This window comes from Arachis stenosperma, chromosome 5 (assembly GCF_014773155.1).
Source record: "Arachis stenosperma cultivar V10309 chromosome 5, arast.V10309.gnm1.PFL2, whole genome shotgun sequence".
Lineage (NCBI taxonomy): Eukaryota > Viridiplantae > Streptophyta > Magnoliopsida > Fabales > Fabaceae > Arachis > Arachis stenosperma.
Genome location: NC_080381.1, coordinates 31,722,781 through 31,742,146, shown reverse-complemented (window position 1 = coordinate 31,742,146; position 19,366 = coordinate 31,722,781). Strand labels below are relative to the sequence as shown.

At 33.8% G+C, this 19,366-nt stretch overlaps 3 protein-coding genes and 2 non-coding genes across 5 annotated transcripts; 1 reads left to right on the top strand and 4 right to left on the bottom strand.

Moving 5' to 3' along the window:
• Positions 1-2,561: 2,561 nt before the first annotated feature.
• Positions 2,562-6,201, bottom strand: LOC130982462 (uncharacterized). Its single transcript, XM_057906476.1, has 3 exons — positions 5,802-6,201; positions 4,476-4,643; positions 2,562-3,156 (listed from the first exon to the last, which is right to left on the bottom strand). The coding sequence occupies exons 1-3, from the start codon at positions 6,097-6,099 to the stop codon at positions 2,936-2,938; spliced, it is 687 nt and encodes a 228-aa protein (XP_057762459.1). The 5' UTR covers positions 6,100-6,201; the 3' UTR covers positions 2,562-2,935.
• Positions 6,202-6,329: 128 nt separating this feature from the next.
• Positions 6,330-6,403, bottom strand: TRNAN-GUU (transfer RNA asparagine (anticodon GUU)). The gene has a single exon. It is a non-coding gene; the product is annotated as a tRNA-Asn (tRNA).
• Positions 6,404-7,004: 601 nt separating this feature from the next.
• Positions 7,005-9,955, bottom strand: LOC130979351 (uncharacterized). Its single transcript, XM_057902771.1, has 4 exons — positions 9,337-9,955; positions 8,722-8,929; positions 7,533-8,303; positions 7,005-7,421 (listed from the first exon to the last, which is right to left on the bottom strand). Exons 1-4 carry the CDS (start codon positions 9,905-9,907, stop codon positions 7,334-7,336), a joined length of 1,638 nt encoding a protein of 545 aa, XP_057758754.1. The 5' UTR covers positions 9,908-9,955; the 3' UTR covers positions 7,005-7,333.
• Positions 9,956-10,055: 100 nt separating this feature from the next.
• TRNAV-AAC (transfer RNA valine (anticodon AAC)) lies at positions 10,056-10,129 on the top strand. The gene has a single exon. It is a non-coding gene; the product is annotated as a tRNA-Val (tRNA).
• Positions 10,130-12,299: 2,170 nt separating this feature from the next.
• LOC130983235 (uncharacterized) lies at positions 12,300-13,513 on the bottom strand. Its single transcript, XM_057907437.1, has one exon. The coding sequence runs from the start codon at positions 13,470-13,472 to the stop codon at positions 12,300-12,302; it is 1,173 nt and encodes a 390-aa protein (XP_057763420.1). The 5' UTR covers positions 13,473-13,513.
• Between the last annotated feature and the right edge of the window lie 5,853 nt (positions 13,514-19,366).

The following is a 19,366-nucleotide window of genomic DNA, read 5'->3' as shown; positions in this document are numbered from 1 at the left end:
TGTTACAAGACTCATCTATAAATTGAGCTTTTTTTTAATTCATTTCAATCAATTCATCCAATGAGAATAATAGTAGCATTGAGTTACATAGAGTTTTTTCTTTGAGAGATTTTTTCCTAGATTACAAAAAGAGATGTATTCTTCTTTTGTCAAAAAAAAAGTGTTATTATAATCTCCTTGTAATAGAGAAAAGTTGTAATTCTCAAAAAAAAAAATATACAATTTTTTTATTTTTTATCTATATATTTTGCTGCGTCATTTGTCAGATGTCGACTCGTTTTGCAGGCTTTTTGTCTTGCTATTTCTAGCATTTATTGGAACCCTCTATTCCTACAGCCGTGGAGGACTGTTGAATTACTTGTCCTGCTATATGCCCTTTCAAATGTTTTTGCCGGGTACTCATCAGCATCCTTTTATGGCCAGTTGGTTGGAAATTGACGGGTAATCCTATGTGCAATTAACATGAAAAGTAAATGATGTTTCATTATATTTTTCTATCAACATTCCATGTCTATTGTGTGATTTGATTATGATTCCAGGAAAGGAGTGTTAGTTTAGCAGCGATTCTTTACACAGGACCATTGTCCTAGCCTCTATCCTCAACATTATTGTAATATCTTATGGTGCCACAACTACTCTCCCATTTGGCTCCATTATTGTGATTCTTGCTATATTCATGGTCAGGATAATTGTTCTGCTTGCATGTTGATTACCAGGGTGATAGAAGTTATGGAAAAAGGTGATAGAACGGAAGTTGAGAAAAGAGACACAAGTAACAGAAAACCAATTTGGATTTATGCCAGGCAGATCTACCACTGAAGCGATATACCTATTAAGAAGGATGATGGAGAGGTATCAAGTAATATAAGACCGGCTATGCTGTATGGTACGGAGTGTTGGGCGGCTAAAGGGGAGCACGAATATAAGCTGAGTGTGGCAGAGATGAAGATGTTGAGATGGATGAGTGGTCATACGCGATTGGATAAAATAAGGAATGAAGATATAAGGGAGAGAGTTGGAGTAGCACCCATTGTGGAAAAGATGGTTGAATCGCGTCTCAGGTGGTTTGGACATGTGGGAAGAAGACCGATAGAACATCCAGTCAGGAGGGTGGATGAGATGGAAGATGGACAAAGAGCGAAAGGCAGAGGAAGACCTAAGAAGACTATCCGTGAGGTGGTCAAACGAGATCTACATGTAAACGGTCTCTCTGTAGACATGATACATGACAGAGCACAATGGCGTCGTTTAATTCATGTAGCCGACCCATTTAGTAGGACAAGGCTTTGTTGTTGTTGTTGTTGCATGTTGATTACAAGGGGCATGCATTTAATACATTTCCAAAGATGGGCGATACCTGGATACCAGATGACATCTTGAAATGACACCTCTGATTCGGAATTTATTCCAGAATACAACAACTGTGCAGGTAAATTATCTTTGCTGATATAAATGAAAAGGTTCGAATTGTGAAATTTGAAGTCAATGTTAAGAAATGCTTTTTGAAGAACCTATATTTGACATGCAAGCCATATATTCATCCACTTTAAGTGTCTTGGTAGGAGAAGCTTTGATGTCAAATCTCATTTTTTTATTCCTCCAAAGGTTCTTTAAGTCTTAATGTGCCTATGATGGAAAACTTAATGTAACCTGCTAATAATTGCTTCTCTTTCAACAGCTTGTCCATTGGATACTGGCCACTGCATCTCTAGTTTCAATCGGCATTTCATAGTCTTTTTTATTGGTCTTGTGCCCTTTAGTGTAATCAGATGTATGCTATATGGGGTTACAAAATATACTCTTTCTAGCATTTTCTTCGTCACATTTATCATTGCTATCGTTCATAATTGCACTCATCAAATTTTAATTTAAACAATGAAGAAGAGGGGACAAAAAACATATCAAATGAAGATTTGGGGGTTAGGGTTTTAAAATCGAGAATGGACCAATTTGAGTTTTTTAAACAAATTTTAGACACTAATTTAAGTTAAATTTATTGTCTATCCACATCAACGTGCTACTTGACACTTATGAATACACATTAGTAATGTTAATACGGATGATAACTTTTGGACGGTAACTTTTGGACGAAGGGAGACTCGTATTTCCAAGGATAGAGGATACATTTGGTCTTTTAAAAAGTAGGGGAAATATTTGATACAGTTGAGAATATCATGGACCATTTTGAATATTATCTCCAAATAATTTCTTCCAATAACAATTGAACAAAACATAAAGGATAATTAATCTCCTATTTATGAGAGAACTGGATAAAATTGACCTTACATGAATGTCCTATTAATTGTTTTTTAGTTACATATTTGTTTTGTTTTAATTTATATAAATCATTACAGGGCGTAACAATTTAGGACTTGCACGTTAATAGATCTACCCTGCAACAATTTAGTAACCGTTCAAACTTCAAAGTCATGGTACTAAATCTTTGTAAGCTCCAACATTTTAGCAATGTATAAAGTTGAGAAAGCAAATCTAGATTCGGGGTATTGTTCATTATTAAAATAACTGTTCGCTATTAAAAACTAATTATGTTATATTAACTACATTTTATTTTGGGGTAAGAAAAAAAGAAAAATGGTAGTTGTGTAATTCTTGCCGTATACATATAGAGAGCGAGCTAGATTCAGGGCATAAATAACATTTTTCTTTTTCTTTATTATTTATTTATTTTGAGATTATTATCTAGATTGCACCTATAGGATTGACATATCAACACTCTAAACTGCCAATAACCTAAATCTTAAGAATGTCGTGTCCAAATCCTAACAACGTTGAAAAGCAAATTGTTTTCTGAATGAAGGAAAGGATACCATTCATTCAGGCAAATGGAATTTACAATTTACCTCTCTTGAAGAGAAGATATCAGAAAAGTGAGCGTGGCTGATATATTTTGGCAGCAACAACTAGCCAACTAGAACTACAAATGTTGATCCCGGCCCATCATTTCTTCCCTATCTATGAAACGCTCAAGCAGCTCTTTCTCTTGCAAAACCAAACAATCTTCAGCCTTCCCAAACCATTCATACCGCTTTTTCGCTACATAATCATAGACCGCATCCCTGATTGGAGTTGGAATCACCCAGAGTCCGCTCAAAGCAGAGTAAGGTAGTGGCAAGTAAGATAGTACTCGCAATGCAGCTGCAGAGTCATGAGTCACAATGATGGACACGATCACACACATGGAAACCAAGAGAGAATGGTGATAATATATTTTACAATTGCTCATTTGTGATTAATGTCTAGCTAAATGTATGTTCTGATATTTATCCCAAGCATCATGCAAATGTCATTGACAAGGCAACTGGGTTTAGATTTAGAGATTTATCATGATTGTAACTTTGAAATTTACATGTTGAGAATCAAATGGAACTTTGAAATGGCACACAATTGGACAGCGTAATTAATGAGCTTGTTTTAAGCAAGTAAAAAACTTAGAATGAGAAGTATCATCCATGAATCAGAGATGAACTATACCTCAACACCTGTGTAAATTGTGTAATGGTTTTATGCTTTTATCTTAAATATCATGAGGATATTAGATATCCTTAATATTAGATATATATTGACATTAATCAGTCTGAAGACTTAAGTCTAGTATTCTCATAGATCAGTCTTAGTATTTTATCCTTTACATCACAACATACCAATATATTCTCTTATTAATCTTCTCTGTTGAAAACTATTAATCTGAACAGTAAGCATAACGAGAAAGAAGACATTCACTAAATAGGAGCCTACACAGAAGACAAAAGTATTTACCAAAAACAAGAGGGAGGGAGGGAGGGGCGGGGGGATGGTGGAAAACAGTCTCAATATGTTTAACAGGACGAATTTATTGACACAAATAATTCTTCTATTCACTGAGACTTCCCCCGAGTAACAACTGATCTAGACAGAATATTTATTCGGGTATATAGTATATTCAAATAAAAAATAAACCAAGGTCTACTCTTTCACAGCCTAAATTGCCTAACTATTCAAACAAAACCAGAACTCCATCATGATTCCAAGAAAATAGTTTGTAATTTTGGATCCATTAGCATAATCATCAGCACAACTCAGTATTTTACTTTTGATTTTAAGATGGCATATATGGCAGTGAGCAACAGCTGTGCATCTAAGTGAATTAGTCCTCTCCATCCTACCATTAGTGGGAGACATGCACTAAATCACCTTTTCTAATAATAGAAACACATTTATTACCCAGTCAATTCAACACAAAAATTAATGAAAGCAAGATTTGCCAAGAAAAATTTACTATCCATGATCTAATACCAACATCCAAGACAAATCGCATAATGGTCCCTTCTAAGTTAGCAATCTGCTGGATTTATGCTAAAAATATTATGCATACATAGGCATGGCCAAAAATAATGTCATGCAGATAATTTAAGACAACCAAAAGGACAAAATGGATATCAGTGAAGCTAAAACAGAATGAATAAGAGAATTCTGACCAGTAGATCCCTGAGAATATGCGTTGAGGTATTCAACAAATAAAAAGCGGCGGAGTACATCCTCTCTTTCAAGACCACATGCTCTCAAATAGGGCTCCGCAGCTTCAGACTGAACACAACAGAATTTTATCTTTTTGTCCTTGTCTGCCCTGATTACCCATTTCACTCCTGTCAATACAGAATTGTCAAGATATAAGAGACCAAAACACTAGACTACACATCAAACGTGGAAGAATGAGGTAAACAAGGCTTGCAAAATTGACTTTTCTTTCTTCACATACAAAGTAAAACGTGGTGGACAGGCCAGCAAGTAAAGCCAGATTTTAGAAAAATTACTCATTAGTCCAGGTTCAATTTTTAATACTGTAGTGCTCAAATCACTATGAACAACACTTAACTCCCCCATGCGTGACTTGTGATTCATATAAGATTATAGAGGCAGTTTCCATCCCCCATAACTAAAGTTATCCTCAAGAGATTAAATAAATTATAAGAGATTAGATAAATTATACTACAGTTTCACCATTGCATTTGCAAAGTAACAATAACCTACTGGAAAACTCACCGCTCGGGTTTATAATGATAATGTTGGACACTAACAGTCTAAACTTTAAAGATACAAATTTCGGGGAACAACAAACAAGGGAAAGCAACTGTCCAATCCCTATTGATCTGAAAAAAAAAAAAAATCCAAACCATGGATGCCAATTAGATATGCATTGGTATTCACGAAATCCCCAAGATAAGAGAATTCCCTCCAGTATTGTTGTTTCCTAATTCCCCTTGGAGCACAAGGCTGTATATAAACAAAAGGCTCAAGGGTCCACAAAACAGAGCACACAATAAAAAACCATTGAGCGTTAAAGAATAAAGACACACAATTTTAATTTTTTAAAAATAAAATGAAATAAACGAAAAACGCGTTTGTAAACCATCATAATTTATAGGTGAAAACTTAGGTGCAGTCTACTTCAGGTGAAGTTGATAACTGAGAGGTGTTAGATGATTTGACTGATTTGACTAAATTTTCATCTAACGGCTCTTGACTATCTTCAGGTGAAGTCGACTGCACCTGAATTTTCACCTAATTTATACAACAAAGTTCTAGAGCTTAAAAAAATAATCGAAAGGCTTTTATATTTCCCTAATTACCCTTATTCTTCCCGCAGCTTCTACTAATAAAATTTCATTTCTGTTTAACCAGACCGCTAATATCCAGAATCAGATAAAAAAAAATACTTCAGAAATTTCTCGAAAAATAAAATATATATTGAAAAACGGAAATGAGTATGATCAAAGTAGAGAAGGCAAGAAAGGGGAATAAACCTCCGTGACAGAGATGGCAAACTCCGTCGTAAACCACGACTCTCGGCTGAAGGAGGGTTGGGGTGACAGGTGGTTCGACAATGGAAGATGAAGAGCCGCGCGAACGAGTGACATCATCTCCGGATTCGTCGTCATCGTCAGAGTCGGCGATCTTGGCTGCCGCGCTGGGGACGACGGAGTTGGAGGAGGGTTTGAAAGATAGAAAGCAAAGTGAGGAACGTGAGAGTACGAAGGAAGGTTCAGCAGTGCTTTTAGTAGTTGATAAGCTTCGGAGCCCTCGTTTAAGGACAATGTTCATTTTTTTTTTGTTGCTAGATATTTCTTTTCAGCAGTGGAGGTTGGAGAATGCAAGGGTTTGGGAATTGGGAGAATGTGAAAGTGTGCGTGTCACTCAGTCACTGCCTCGAAAGCGTTCTGAAGGGGGCCAGAACATAAACAGTGGTTTTCTTGCTCCCTAAGTCTCTTTTCGAATGGACCATACGCATAGCAAAACCGAGGACTGTAAAAACCGCAATAAAAAATAAAATACGCTAGAAGAAGGGCTTGAACCTTCGACCTTGTGGTTAACAGCCACACGCTCTAACCAACTGAGCTACTCCAGCTTTTACAATTATAATTTTAATTTATATTAATACCTTATTTAAAGAAGAGAAAAACCGATGCAAATTTTTTCTTCTGTTGACAAAGGAGAAGATCGATTTAATTCTTAATATCTTAGATTCTTAATCTTAGGAAATATTGTTAACGAAAAAATCAAACATTTTTTTTTAATAATATGACAAATGACACGGTACTATTAATCCAACTAAACTAAACTTCATTCACTAAATAATCTCATTTAAAGATTGGAATCATTTATTTATCAACTATATTCTTATTTAAGAATTAGAATCATTTGAGGTATTGAAACGAAGACTTAGAGAATGAAACTCAGTATTATATTTGTTTATTCAAAAATTGGTATTAAATTTTAGTTTTTATCTCTAAAATTTCAATATTTCAATACTTCTAAAAAATAGACACAAAGATTAAAAATTTTGGAGGTAGAAATTAAAATTTTAATAATATTTCATACTTAAAATATTTCCATTTCAATTAATTAATTTCAAGTTTATTCTTTTTGCAAATTAAATTAGAAGTTCATTCTTATTTCAATAGATGCATGCTCAGTTCTTATTGTTGAGACACGTGATTTCAATCAGATTTAGTAGTATGATTTTCCAAGTGGCCAATAGATCAGTCGTCGTTTTGATATGGCAGTTTGCGATATCAAAGCTTCCGATAAACATCTGGATTCCAACTCATGTGAAGAGAGAAATGATATTAATAAAGAATGATTTGGCATTCATAGAAATAATGCTGCCCCTATGTTACTACAGAACTGTTTAATTGTACACTGATCCAAAAACTGGCATTTATGGCCAGCTAGAAAGTCCATTTGCATGCAATGTGGCTTTTTAGTTCTGATTCTCAATTTCCAACATGCTGGATAATGGGTTTAGCCTTGCAAATCTCCCGAATTTGGCATAGTACTAACTTTCCTTGGAAGCAGCTACGGCAGCTTTTGATCCATACTTGGCGAAAACATCACTTAGTACAGCCTTTTCCTTGATCTTTAACCTGCACCAGTGTCAATGGAATAAACATTTTAGAATGAAAAGCAAGCATGAGAATCATCATCTGATAAACGTGTGTAAAATAAAAAATGCACACAGATAATGAGATAATTACCTCTTTGCGGATCCAGGAACATCTAACTTCGGAACCTTCTTGCCTTTCCGTTTCTTAGCTCGCTTCTTCTTCTGCGCGCTCTCTTGTTCAACATCAGCAGATGAATTTGGTTCAGCTGTAGGGTTTCTGTCTATCTGCTCTAAGGAAAGTGAGCCAATTTCGGAATTGATCTGCATTTCCACACTATCATCATCATCGTCATCAATGAAAGCAGTGGCGGCATCCTGATCCTCTACAGAACCCTCTTCATCTTCTTCTTCTACACTATCATCAGAATCTGCCATGAAAGCGGTGGCAGCATGCAGATCCTCTACATAACCCTCCTCTTCTTCTTCTTCTTCTTCTTCTTCTTCTTCTTCTTCTACAATATCATCATAATCTGTCATGAAAGCTGTGGCAGCAACCTGATCCCCTACAGAACCCTCTTCTTCATCATCATCACTCTCATCATAATCTCCTTTGAACCCAGTGGCAGAATCAGGTTCCTCTCCAGAACTCTCTTCTTCTCCTTCTCTGTATATTTGATTGTCTGCTTCATCTGAATCATCCGAAGTGGTCCCATCCCAAGAACTAAGGGCAGAATCCTTCACGCTCGAAACCTCATTTGAGTCCTCTTCAACACCAGAGACCATGAGAAGTGGAGTAGTGTTAAGATTTGCACTTGATTTCAGAGAAACAGGAGAGGAAGAATGTGCATTTACAAATTCACATTTTATTGGCTTCTGAATCTTGCCAAAAGCAATACTTTGTCCAGAATATAGCTCTATAAACCTGAAGGAATGATCATTTGAGTAAAAAAATATGCTACCACAGGAAAAACAATTAAAATCACTGTGAGCCAGCAACACTTTCTGGCAATGATAATGGTACAAAAAATCAACAACCATTATGACTAGATCCTTAATTCCTAGAAATACACATCTGAAATCATTCCACTTCACCCGAGTAAAAGAAAAGAAGCTTGAATTTGTTAACCAAGAGAAGAAAACAATCTTTTAAAGTTTTACATATTTTCACTGTGATAAACAAAATAAGAGTTTCTAAAAGGGAAAAAACTTTTAAGCTGGGTTAAAAGTCCAAATTCTCAAATAACAACCCCAGCACCACAAAGAAATTATCACCATAATATCTCTCTCATTGCAAGAACTCCATGCACTGTGTATAGACTAGAGTTCTAGAACACACCTACCTAACTGCATCTGCTTCACACTTGAAATCAACAAAAGCAAAACCCTTGCAAATAGGGTCCCGTGTCTTCTTGTTTCCAATAACTGCCGGGATGATATTCACTATGCCTGGAATCCCTTCAAATGCAGATTTCAAATCCCTATGAATGTTCTTCTTTTTCGGCAGATTCACCAAGCGCACTCGACCACCAATCAGAACAACTTGGGCATCTTCAAAATTTCATGACAACAGTAATAGTCAAATGCCAAATTGTAGACACCGCAAAAACAAGAAGTAAACAATGGCCTGTTTCATCCAAAGGCCAAACACAAACAAACAAACAACAACAACATCAACAACATATAAAGAACACTAGACCACTAGCAATTTCCATTGACCATTACCAAGTTCTCATATTCTCTTTTCAGGCTCCATAAAATCTGCACTTCTGAATCAACAAAGATTACAGAATTCAGGATAAGAAGAAAAAATTAAGAAACCATCAAAATTTGCTTAAAGGTTAAAACGAATGTATTATTTCACCAAACATAGTAACATGAAACACAAACAAGTGAACAATAGAACAAAAGCAATCACTCTGGAATAAAATTCGAACAGTTTTCAAATGTAACTAAACCTTTCTTCTTTTCTTCACTGTTTTTGAAGTTAACGACACCGCTTTTGAGCTTCTTCAAGTTAGCAGCTTGTGCTTCTCTGCTCTGACGCATTTCGTCGAGCAGCTTGTCCTCAACGGAAGTATCATACACTTTCCCCTCACCGAACCCTCTGGGTTTGTGCTTCAACCACTTCCTCATCTTCTCAAACGGCATCATTCCCTCTTCATCACCACCTTCTTCATCTTCGTCTTCATCTTCAACATCATCGTCGTCGTAGTACTCATTATCGACGCCCAAAACGACGTCATCGTCCTCAAATTCTTCGTCGTCGTCGTAGTAATCGAATTTATCGTCGTTCGTTTTCGTGCCACGACGCCGTCGCCTCCTCGAAGATGTGACAGGGGAGCGACGCGCGGCGCGTAAAATCACACGGGGTTGTCGGAACCGATGAAAGTGGAGACCGAAGCGCGAAAAGAGTGGGGAGCCGATAGCCTGAGAGGCACGTGCAAGAGCGAAGAAATGGCACGTGCCGGTTCTCACTCGAACCGGCAAAAAATTGTAGGGGGCCGGAAGCAAAGCTGAACGGAGCATAGCTTCTTCCTTCTCCGATTTTCAGCTCCTCCTCCTTGCTGCTTCAGTTTATCGTTACCCAAACAAAAGAGTGTAACTAATTTAACATTTTTAAATTACGTATATTATTATTAATATTAAATTTAATTTGTAACAACTCGAACAATAAGGTGTCGTGGTGTAGTTGGTTATCACGTCAGTCTAACACACTGAAGGTCTCCGCTTCGAGTCCGGGCGACGCCATGTTTTCTAACTTTTATGCATGATTAGTGTATGAAAATACATTTTATCATAAATTGAAACATTAGCAAAAATGTTCAAACATCCACCAACTTGAAAGTCTTTCAAATAAAATCATTTATTTGAAGGAAAATGTTATTTGTATACCATAGAATTGGTGTACAAATGTATAACTATTCAATCTATCACTATAAATATCACCAAAAAAAAATCTATCACTATAAATTAAATTGTGTTAACATAATATTATTTTTTCCTATTTTGTTTACTCTTAGATTATTTGCTTGATCAAATAATTAAATACTAAATTGGGTGTATAAATTCTGCTACTCTTATTCAAATGATAATCTAAAAGATTATAATATCATTATGTATAAAAATTAAACTCTTAAAAATGATACTGGAATATTAGATATTTTATCAAAATATTATTGTGAGAACGACCCTCTTGTCTTTTTTTTTTGTTGAAGGTAAAGAAAAGGTGGATCCTATATTAATTTTAATATCATCTAGACACATTATTATAACTTTTAATAAAAGTACTAGTAATTATATTTTAATTTCGTGACTATAAAATTTGATTTGGGTACTAGGCAAGTTCTCCTACTATTATTACCCACGCTATAACAATCATCGTCCCCTTGGAAATTTTATGCATATTGACTTAATTATGCGTTCCTTACTTCCTTTCTCGGTGCTGCCTGTAATATCTCAAGGTCTTGCACTTCATGAACTCTATATAGGATGCTAAAATAGGCTAAACTGCAAGCCCATTTATTTGTTTAAACGGGCAAATTTTATTTTTAAATCGGTTAAGTTGGATTAACTAAAAAATAAATGATAGGTCAAACAGACAGTTCATTTAATTTATATATATATATATATATATATATATATATATATATATATATATTTTCAAAAACAGTAGTATTTTCGGATAGTTTTGGCCAATTTTTTTTGTTTTGATTAAAAAATTTGATCAATCAACTAAAAAATATTCTTTATTTAAATTTTTGACATAAAAATAATATTTTTTATTAAAATATTTTAAAAAAAAAATAAAATGATAAATAGACCAACTCATTTAATCTATTAGACTGGTCATAAATAGTTCAAAGTTCAAAAAATTATGACTTATAAATAAAATAATTTAAAACAGATCAACCAATTTTAATCCATTTACTTAAATAAAACAGATCGACCCATTTGACCGTCGTAATTTTATATACCAATTAATTCATCATGTATATTTGTTTATTTTCATTTTTTCACATGCCATTCACCACTTATATGCTTAAGTATTAAAGTTCAAATTTTATTTTGTGTATATAATAATTTATTCGTTAATGATAAATTTTATTTTAAAATTGAATTTAAACAAATTATAATACTTAACTTGACAGATTAAGAGATTGTGAGACAAAAAAATGATAGATATTCCAAAAAAAATTTTATAGTTATTTTTATGTATAGATATTTTATTTTGATAATTAAATAATAGATTATAAGATTTGATTTTAATATATTATAAAATTATTATTTTTATTTAAAATGTACCTAAATAAATAAATATATTTTTAAATAAAGATCTTTATGAGGTGTTTTTGGCATAAGTAGGTGTGAAAACAAAATACATATTCCTCTCTATGTGATATTTTGGTAAATGCATGCGCCTGCAATTTATACTTAATACTATTTGCTTATACCCTTCCAAAACTATTAGAACATTTTATACTTAACAATGGTAATGCTACTGTGTCGGTTGGCAGCATATGAATTCACATACAATCTTGGCTCCCTACCAAACACTCTATCCTGGTCCACGCCTCATGTCTCTGATCCTTGAATAATTAATACCATGAATCCTCCATTATCTTCATTTGGTTTCTCTATAAAGTGCTATTATATATGTAAATTATTTGAGTCTGTCAGATCTTAGGAAAAACCAAAATACCATCATAGTTATGTAGAATATTTTGAAGGAAAGAATTTTCTGGATAGCAGAATGTATAATATAATAAGGGTATGGTGTTAAAAAGAAGATGTATATACAAAATTTATCAGATACAAAACATTCAATCTAACAATTCTTATGTTTTTAAAAGTGGTAATTTCCCAATATACAGAAACAATAATTATGCTAAATATTATGTTAACACATGGATCTGATCTGTTATCTATATTTGCCAAGCTCCATCTTCTTCATGATTTTTCTCTGACCATAATATATGGATGAATCTAATATTCCAGCAACAGTGAACACCCCTCCAATAATTGCACAAATGTTGGTCAAGAAATGCAAAAGAGGAGTATGGCTCTCTTTGAAAATAACTTTAATTGGAGATATGTCATAAGAAAAGAATACTCCAGGAACTGAACCTTGCTCTGTTGTATTCGTGAAATGTTCTGTCACAGAATACTGATTTGAATAGATAACATGACCTGTAACATATTCGTATATTGTCGGAACCACCTTGATGAAATATTGGTATATTCCATGTCCATGAACTGGTCCTTGCACCCATTTTACATCATCATCATCATCAAGAGGGTTTACTAATCCAGGATATTGGGCTCCAAAACTGAATTTGTTGATTTGATGGCTTATGTTAAAATGATTATTATCTCGTAAAGCAAGCAAATCAACAAGAAATGAAGAAGTTGAATGGTTAAGAATACTTTTCCCAATTGCAAAATGAAAATCTCCAGCAACCTTATTAATTTGAAGAGATCCATGAATATTGCATCCTTCACCTTCTTCATCCTTTACCCTCTGAACATACCCTTCTCTTTGACACTGATCAAACAAGTCCAAGTTCTCCGGCAACGCCCATTCCTTTTTGTTATAAGCTTCTTGAACTTCTTCACAAGAATTACAACAATTGCCATCAGCACCATAACAAGAACCGCAATACTCTTCGTCGTACCCTAATTTGCCACCATGTATTTGTAAAGGCATCTGGATTTTCGGGGCGCCAATTCCATCTTGCATCATTGCTACCACGTTACCATGAGCATCAATTCTTTTTTTCAGGATATTATGTCTTATATTACGATGCTGCTCGCCAGTAATATCCATTGCGTCTAAACTGAGCAACGAACATCTAACATAAGGAAAAGTGACGTCAAAATTGATGTCTAGGGTTTCTCCTCTAGAAGTATCCACCAAAAGCTTAGTCTCTGTGTTAGTATGAAGGTATAAACTTAGTTCAGAAATGAAAAGAAAAACAATGACGATGGTCGATACAACAGTGATGACACCGCCGGTGATTGTGCGGTTATAAAATTCTTTGTGGACTTTTGGGTACGCGTCTAAATTACGGAACCTGTTGAAGATCGTATTCATGGTGGACGGAACCAAAATAAACACTGATCGAGGTTTAGAGAAAGTTTATGAGAGGGTAAAGAAGGGAATATGCGTTGAATGGATGGAGAATGAAGGAACAACATAGAACCCCTTTTCTCTTTATACCTTTTCATATATTTTTTCTTATTTACATATTTTTGTTTTGTTAGTTGGTGACCAAATTAAGCATTTCTTCTACGTACAGCTTAATTTAGTTTAACTGTTTTAACGGATTATAACTATTTATTCCATATTCCCAGGTGGAGATATAAGAAAATAAATTGTTTATATCATTATATGCCTATGTTGTTAGACAATTCCAACTTAATTAGTTTAATTATTAATTAATTAATTAACCCAATTTAACTTGAGGAAAAATCGAGGGAAGAGGGTGATTAATTACTTAAATTGGAAAAATAAAAATGGTCTATTAGTTGGTTGCAACTTGCCACACAGCTGATTTTTAATTTAAAACATGCAAATATAAAATATGGCCAGTTCTACAATGAGGTAAACACAGTTGTAGACCACGACAATAATTCATGATATTATCTGTACATGCAATCCAAACAATTTAGTACTTGGTGAATTGTTTAAACCATATCAAGTGAAACCATCAAAGTTACACTCAGAGAGTATCTAGCTGGATTTAGCTTTTAGTAGGCTAGGGTAGTTGTGCATCAATCACCAATGTCAATGAAAATTTTTTAGATGGATTCTTCAATGAGCCAGCCTAACCACTTTGAAATGGGAGAAAGGGTTTGCAAATATAATTACGCCATTCTTACTAGTGTTTTATTGATTAGTATATAATGTATAGTTATCAGAATCGAACCGGTAATTAACCCGGATATACGACTGGATCATTGAATTATTAGTTCAACCGGTGGGTCACTCATTTATCCGGTTAACTCGGTCATAATTAAATAAAATAATAAAATTATAAAAATAAATTAAAATCAAAGTTAAAATTTAAAATATATATCTTCACAAGTATATTAATAACGCTACGTCAATAAAAATAATTATCTTATATATTAATTGCATAAATAATTATTTAAAATAAGAAATATAATAGAATAACTGTGTAAAATATTTTATAATATTAATATATTAAAATTAAATTATAAAAATAAATAAGCTCCATACAAAGAGAGAGGAGGAAGGAAATGAAGAAAGAACTGCCGGCCAAGGACTGTCGCTGCCATTGAACCACCGGCGAGTCTGAGAGGATCGGAAAAAGAGACAAATCACACAAAGAGGTAGTGGCTACAAGCAGCTCCAACGATGTTTCCAGAGACACCTGCAATGGCTGTTCTAGCACCTTATCGGTGAGCTCCTTGTAGTGAAGGTTTCTCTCTCTCTCTCTCTCTCTCTCTCTCTCCACCTTTTAGCATGTGTTAGAACAGTAGCGACAGTAATGGCGTCCTCCACCAGTGCCCTCTCCTCCCTCTCTTCTTCCTTTGATTCTTCTCTTCTTCTGTTCTTAGCTTCGTTCTTCTCTCTATTTGTGTGTGACAATGATAAATGAAGTTCATGATAATGATTTTAAATTTAGAAGTTGGGTTGTGTTGATGGTGAGAGTGGTGGTGGAGATGTATTGGTGGTGGTGGTTGTTAATAGAAGAGAGATGTTGATGATAACTAAAGAGGGAGATGAGATAATGGAGGGTGGAATTGATGGGATTGGGATTAGTTTAGAATTTTTAAGTAGATTGGGGTTAAAATTAGAATTTTGAATAAGGGTAAAATTGGAAGAAAAATATTTATTAACTATTAACACTTAAAAAATTGACGGCAGGGATAAAATTGAAACTTATTTGAAACGATAAGGATAAAATTGAATCAAATTAAACGTTAGGAACAATTTTAAAAAATTTCAAAAACGTTAGGCCCAAAAAGCATATTTTACCCGTAAAAGATGTCATAATAAAGATGTTGGGCGATAAAAGTTGTCTTTCTCTCTGGTTGAGAAAACCTCTTTCTCTCATGAAGAGCAAACAAACACCAAACTTTGTTGAAGGCTGTCATCGTGCCTGAGTTTTGGATGTGGTTCTCCTCTCCTATCTTCTCTCTTCTCTTCTCTTTAATCTTTTTCTCTTCCCCCCTCCCCGCCTTCCTCTTTTTTTACTATTGATCATCATCTTTTTTTTACAGCTTGGTTCACTATTCACCAGTCACATCTCTCATCACTATCAGTCTTTTGCCATCCACATCTTTTCACTGTCCCTTTTTTTCTTTCATTCGCCTTTCTCCTCTCTTTCTTTTCCTTTTTTTTAGTTGATGTTCTTGTTCTTTTTTTTTCTTTCTTTTAAAGATCCAAATTTAGATCTAAAATAATTTCGTTGTGGTTATTTTTTTCTTTTATCGTTATATCGGTTCATTTTATAGGTATTTTAAATATATTACTACCGATCTAAGATAAAGATACAACGAAGAGAATTTTTTGTCTATGAAAATATTTTTAGATTTGAAAAACTTTCAAATATATCTGAAAAAGAAGAGAAGATATTTATCTATGTTGCAACATTTTTTGTGTAGAATTAAAAGTAAAAGATATTAAAATTTGTCTCTTTTGTTGTCTTATAAAATTTTTTGTAATTGAATATTATGTCTCACTGCCCCTCTCAAATTATAACTCAATGTAAAAATTTTCTATTTTACTATTTTAGTTTTAAATCTAATGGCTTTTTATAATTTATAAGTATCATTTGACTTATTTTTTTTAAAAAAGTTTTTTTTGTTAAAATAGATGTTGGGCCACAAAGCAGGCACTTATAATATCTTTACAACTTTTAGTTCTATTTAATAACAAAATTAAAAACATTACACATTACGAGGAGGACTAAACCAAAAGTAAATATTGATCGAGCAAAATTAAATATAATAGATTCATTTCGAATCTTAAAATGTTTCATTATAATGAATTGATAGGAGTGGTGCTTGAGACATATTGGTTCACTCATAACAAAGACAAAATAGTAAAAATACGAGATAAAATATGAATATAAAACAGAAAAAGTTAATGGGTTAATTGATTAAATGCATTGAATGATGAGGAGGTTTTTAATTTTTTTTATTATAATTGGAAATGTACAAGAATCAGGTATATATAATAAGCTTAATGTACAGCAAGATCGTGACTTAATTAATCTAATTTCAGCCTAAAATGGGAGGAGACCCACCTAGTTGCGCGCGGTTCCACTTGATTTACTCTAAAATCCTAAAACCAAAAGAGTATTTAGAGTACATAATGTTGGAATAAATTATTTTATATCCCATAATCGAGAATAACTTATGATGTCACATTGATGCCATTATTATTACAAAATATAAAAAAATTCAACTAATGGACCAAATATCTAATGATGAGCATTCAGAAAAATGTATCGAGAATAAATGATCTCAAATATGCATCATTTCAATTTTCATAATGAGATGATATAGGGGTAAACTATATAAGCTAGGGTAGCATGCATACCACTAGTAGCTTTTTGTTTCTTTCCTTAATCAATAAATCAAGCACAATCGATTAATTTTAGAAGTCCTATGTTTAATTTTGACATTTTAAATTTGTACCATTATAATAGTGTTAATAAAAAATATTATATTTCGAAGGGATGTTGAATTCGAGATTTAGTAAGCTTGAGTTTTAAAATGAAGATCTATATCAAGAAAATTTATGACAGGAAATCTAAAACAAGAGTCGGTTGAGGAGTTAAGTCAAGGGTGCTGCTGACTGATATGTTCGAAGCGAAGAGTTCAAGAAGTCGAAGGTTATTCCTAGTAGTTATTTGTGTTAAGCAAAAAGAGCGAGAATTGTTGTTTAAAAATTAACGAACGTAGAAGTTACACTTTAATCTAATTGGTTGAAGACTCTTTTAAATATGAGAAGACTAGAAGGAAAAAGGGTTGGAATTTTGCTTCAGAAAAAATACTCAAGTACACTCACATCCTAGAAATTTTTTGAGTTTGCGTTCGAGTTATTTTTCTGTAGGATTTCTTCCATGTTTTTAATCTTCATTTATATTTTTAGTAATTAATCTTTACTTTTTCTGCAAATTTATCTTTCAAGCAATGTTTAATTTTTTTGTTTAATTTAATTTTTCAGCACTTTGTTTTTGAATTCAAAGTCCTTTGATCTTATCAAATGCAATTTACAGCTTTCATTTAAATTCAATGTAATTTATTTCAATTTTAATCAATTTATTTTCGAAATTGCTTTGTCTTTCAGATTTTTTTATTTTCGTTCAATCAAAAGGTCCTTTGATGCACTTTTAAGAAAATCGGTACTCACAAAGAGTAGATTTCGCTCCCAAATCACTAGATATCAAACCATCATCGATTTGCTAAAAATCGACAAAACAAATTGGCACACCCGGTGAGACAGATTGAAAAAAGTGTGTCAAATGATTGTATGTTGCCATAGTGTATGGCAGATGAGATTTCTAATGTTAATGGTGGTTCATCCACAATTGATAGTACACCAGTAGTTGCACAATCTTTGGATGTTACTTTACATCCAGAAGAAAATGTGGTGAGTGAAAGTGTGGTGGTTACCAATTCCTAAATAGGGAATAACGGGCATAATACATGCCCACATGGTAACACATTACAAACTCAATCCCCAGTAACCACTGGTTGGCCTACTTATGGCCTTCCTCCAGGTTATACACCACCAATAGGTGGTTTTGATCCTTCAATTTATTTTGGAGGTACAGTTGGGATAAATAATATTCAACTTCCACAACAACATCCTAAGTATTCTCGAGATTATAATGTGGTATCTACATCGAATGCTTCTAATTCAATGACAGTATTTCAACAACATGTAGAAGAGAGTAATCTTGATTTAGTTAATTTGTTGACCGACAAATGACTACAATCTTGAATCCCATGATGGCAGACTATGAGACAAAGTTTGAGCGTCTTTCCAGGCAAGTTGAGCAGATTGCTCGAATTGTCGATTATGATGTGGGAGGTAGGCAACGCATGGAAGAAAACTATGAGGGCATTGAAAATGTGTTTAAGAATGAGAATGACAATGTACTCATGGGCAGGGAAAATCCTCAAATGATTCATCAGGACCAAAATGTTGATGATGTGTTGGCTCGATTGCGTGTCAATCAAGTTGGTGAGTGCTATCAAGTCACAAGAATAATTGAGGATGTGCTTAATAGGGTTGGATTCAATGTGGGTTTCATGAAGTGACTCTATTTTGTTTCTACTTTCTCTGTTGTTGTTCAAATGGCAGAAATGCCTAGAGAAGTAAAGAATCCTAAGATAATTACAAAATTTGCTGAAGATGTTGGCGAATCAACAACCGAACATATTGCCCGATATTTAGTTGAATCGAAAACCTGGCTAATAATAAAAATTTGAAAATAAAGTTCTTTCCTTCTTCGTTAACGAAGAATGCATTTACTTGGTTTTCAAATATTAGGCCTAATTCGATGTCGACTTGCGCACAGTTAGAAAGTGCTTTCCATGCTCAATTTTATAGAGGGGAGTTAAATGTAGCAGTTACTGATCTGGTGGCTTTGAAATGTAATGATGGAAAGTCAATTGATGATTATATGATTCGTTTCAAAAATGCCAGGAGTCGGTGCTATGTGTCTCTCCCTGAGAGTGAAGTAGTGAAAATAGCAACTATGGGTTTGGGTTTTTATATGCGTCGAAAGTTGCTTAATATTCATATACCTGATCTGACCCATTTGGCTGAAAGGGTGCGCTAGGTAAAAATTCTTAGGAAAGAAAAAGAAAAACATAAGAATGACGAGAGAAAGTTGAAAAGCAAGTCTTTTCTTGAAAAGAGAGGGTATCATATGTAGCAATAGAATCCTCGAGTAAGGAATCCGATTTGGAAGCGAAAGTCGATTTGGTTGAATTAAAGAA

Coding starts and splice junctions, on each gene's coding strand:
- LOC130982462 (XM_057906476.1), bottom strand. CDS start 6,099: ATGAACATTGTCCTTAAACGAGGGCTCCGAAGCTTATCAACTACTAAA. Junction 4,644..5,801: donor TTGCCATCTCTGTCACGGAG/GTTTATTCCCCT, acceptor CTGTATTGACAG/GAGTGAAATGGGTAATCAGG. Junction 3,157..4,475: donor ATATTCTCAGGGATCTACTG/GTCAGAATTCTC, acceptor ATGACTCTGCAG/CTGCATTGCGAGTACTATCT.
- LOC130983235 (XM_057907437.1), bottom strand. CDS start 13,472: ATGAATACGATCTTCAACAGGTTCCGTAATTTAGACGCGTACCCAAAA.
- LOC130979351 (XM_057902771.1), bottom strand. CDS start 9,907: ATGCTCCGTTCAGCTTTGCTTCCGGCCCCCTACAATTTTTTGCCGGTT. Junction 8,304..8,721: donor TGTGAAGCAGATGCAGTTAG/GTAGGTGTGTTC, acceptor TCATTCCTTCAG/GTTTATAGAGCTATATTCTG. Junction 7,422..7,532: donor GTTCCTGGATCCGCAAAGAG/GTAATTATCTCA, acceptor ACACTGGTGCAG/GTTAAAGATCAAGGAAAAGG.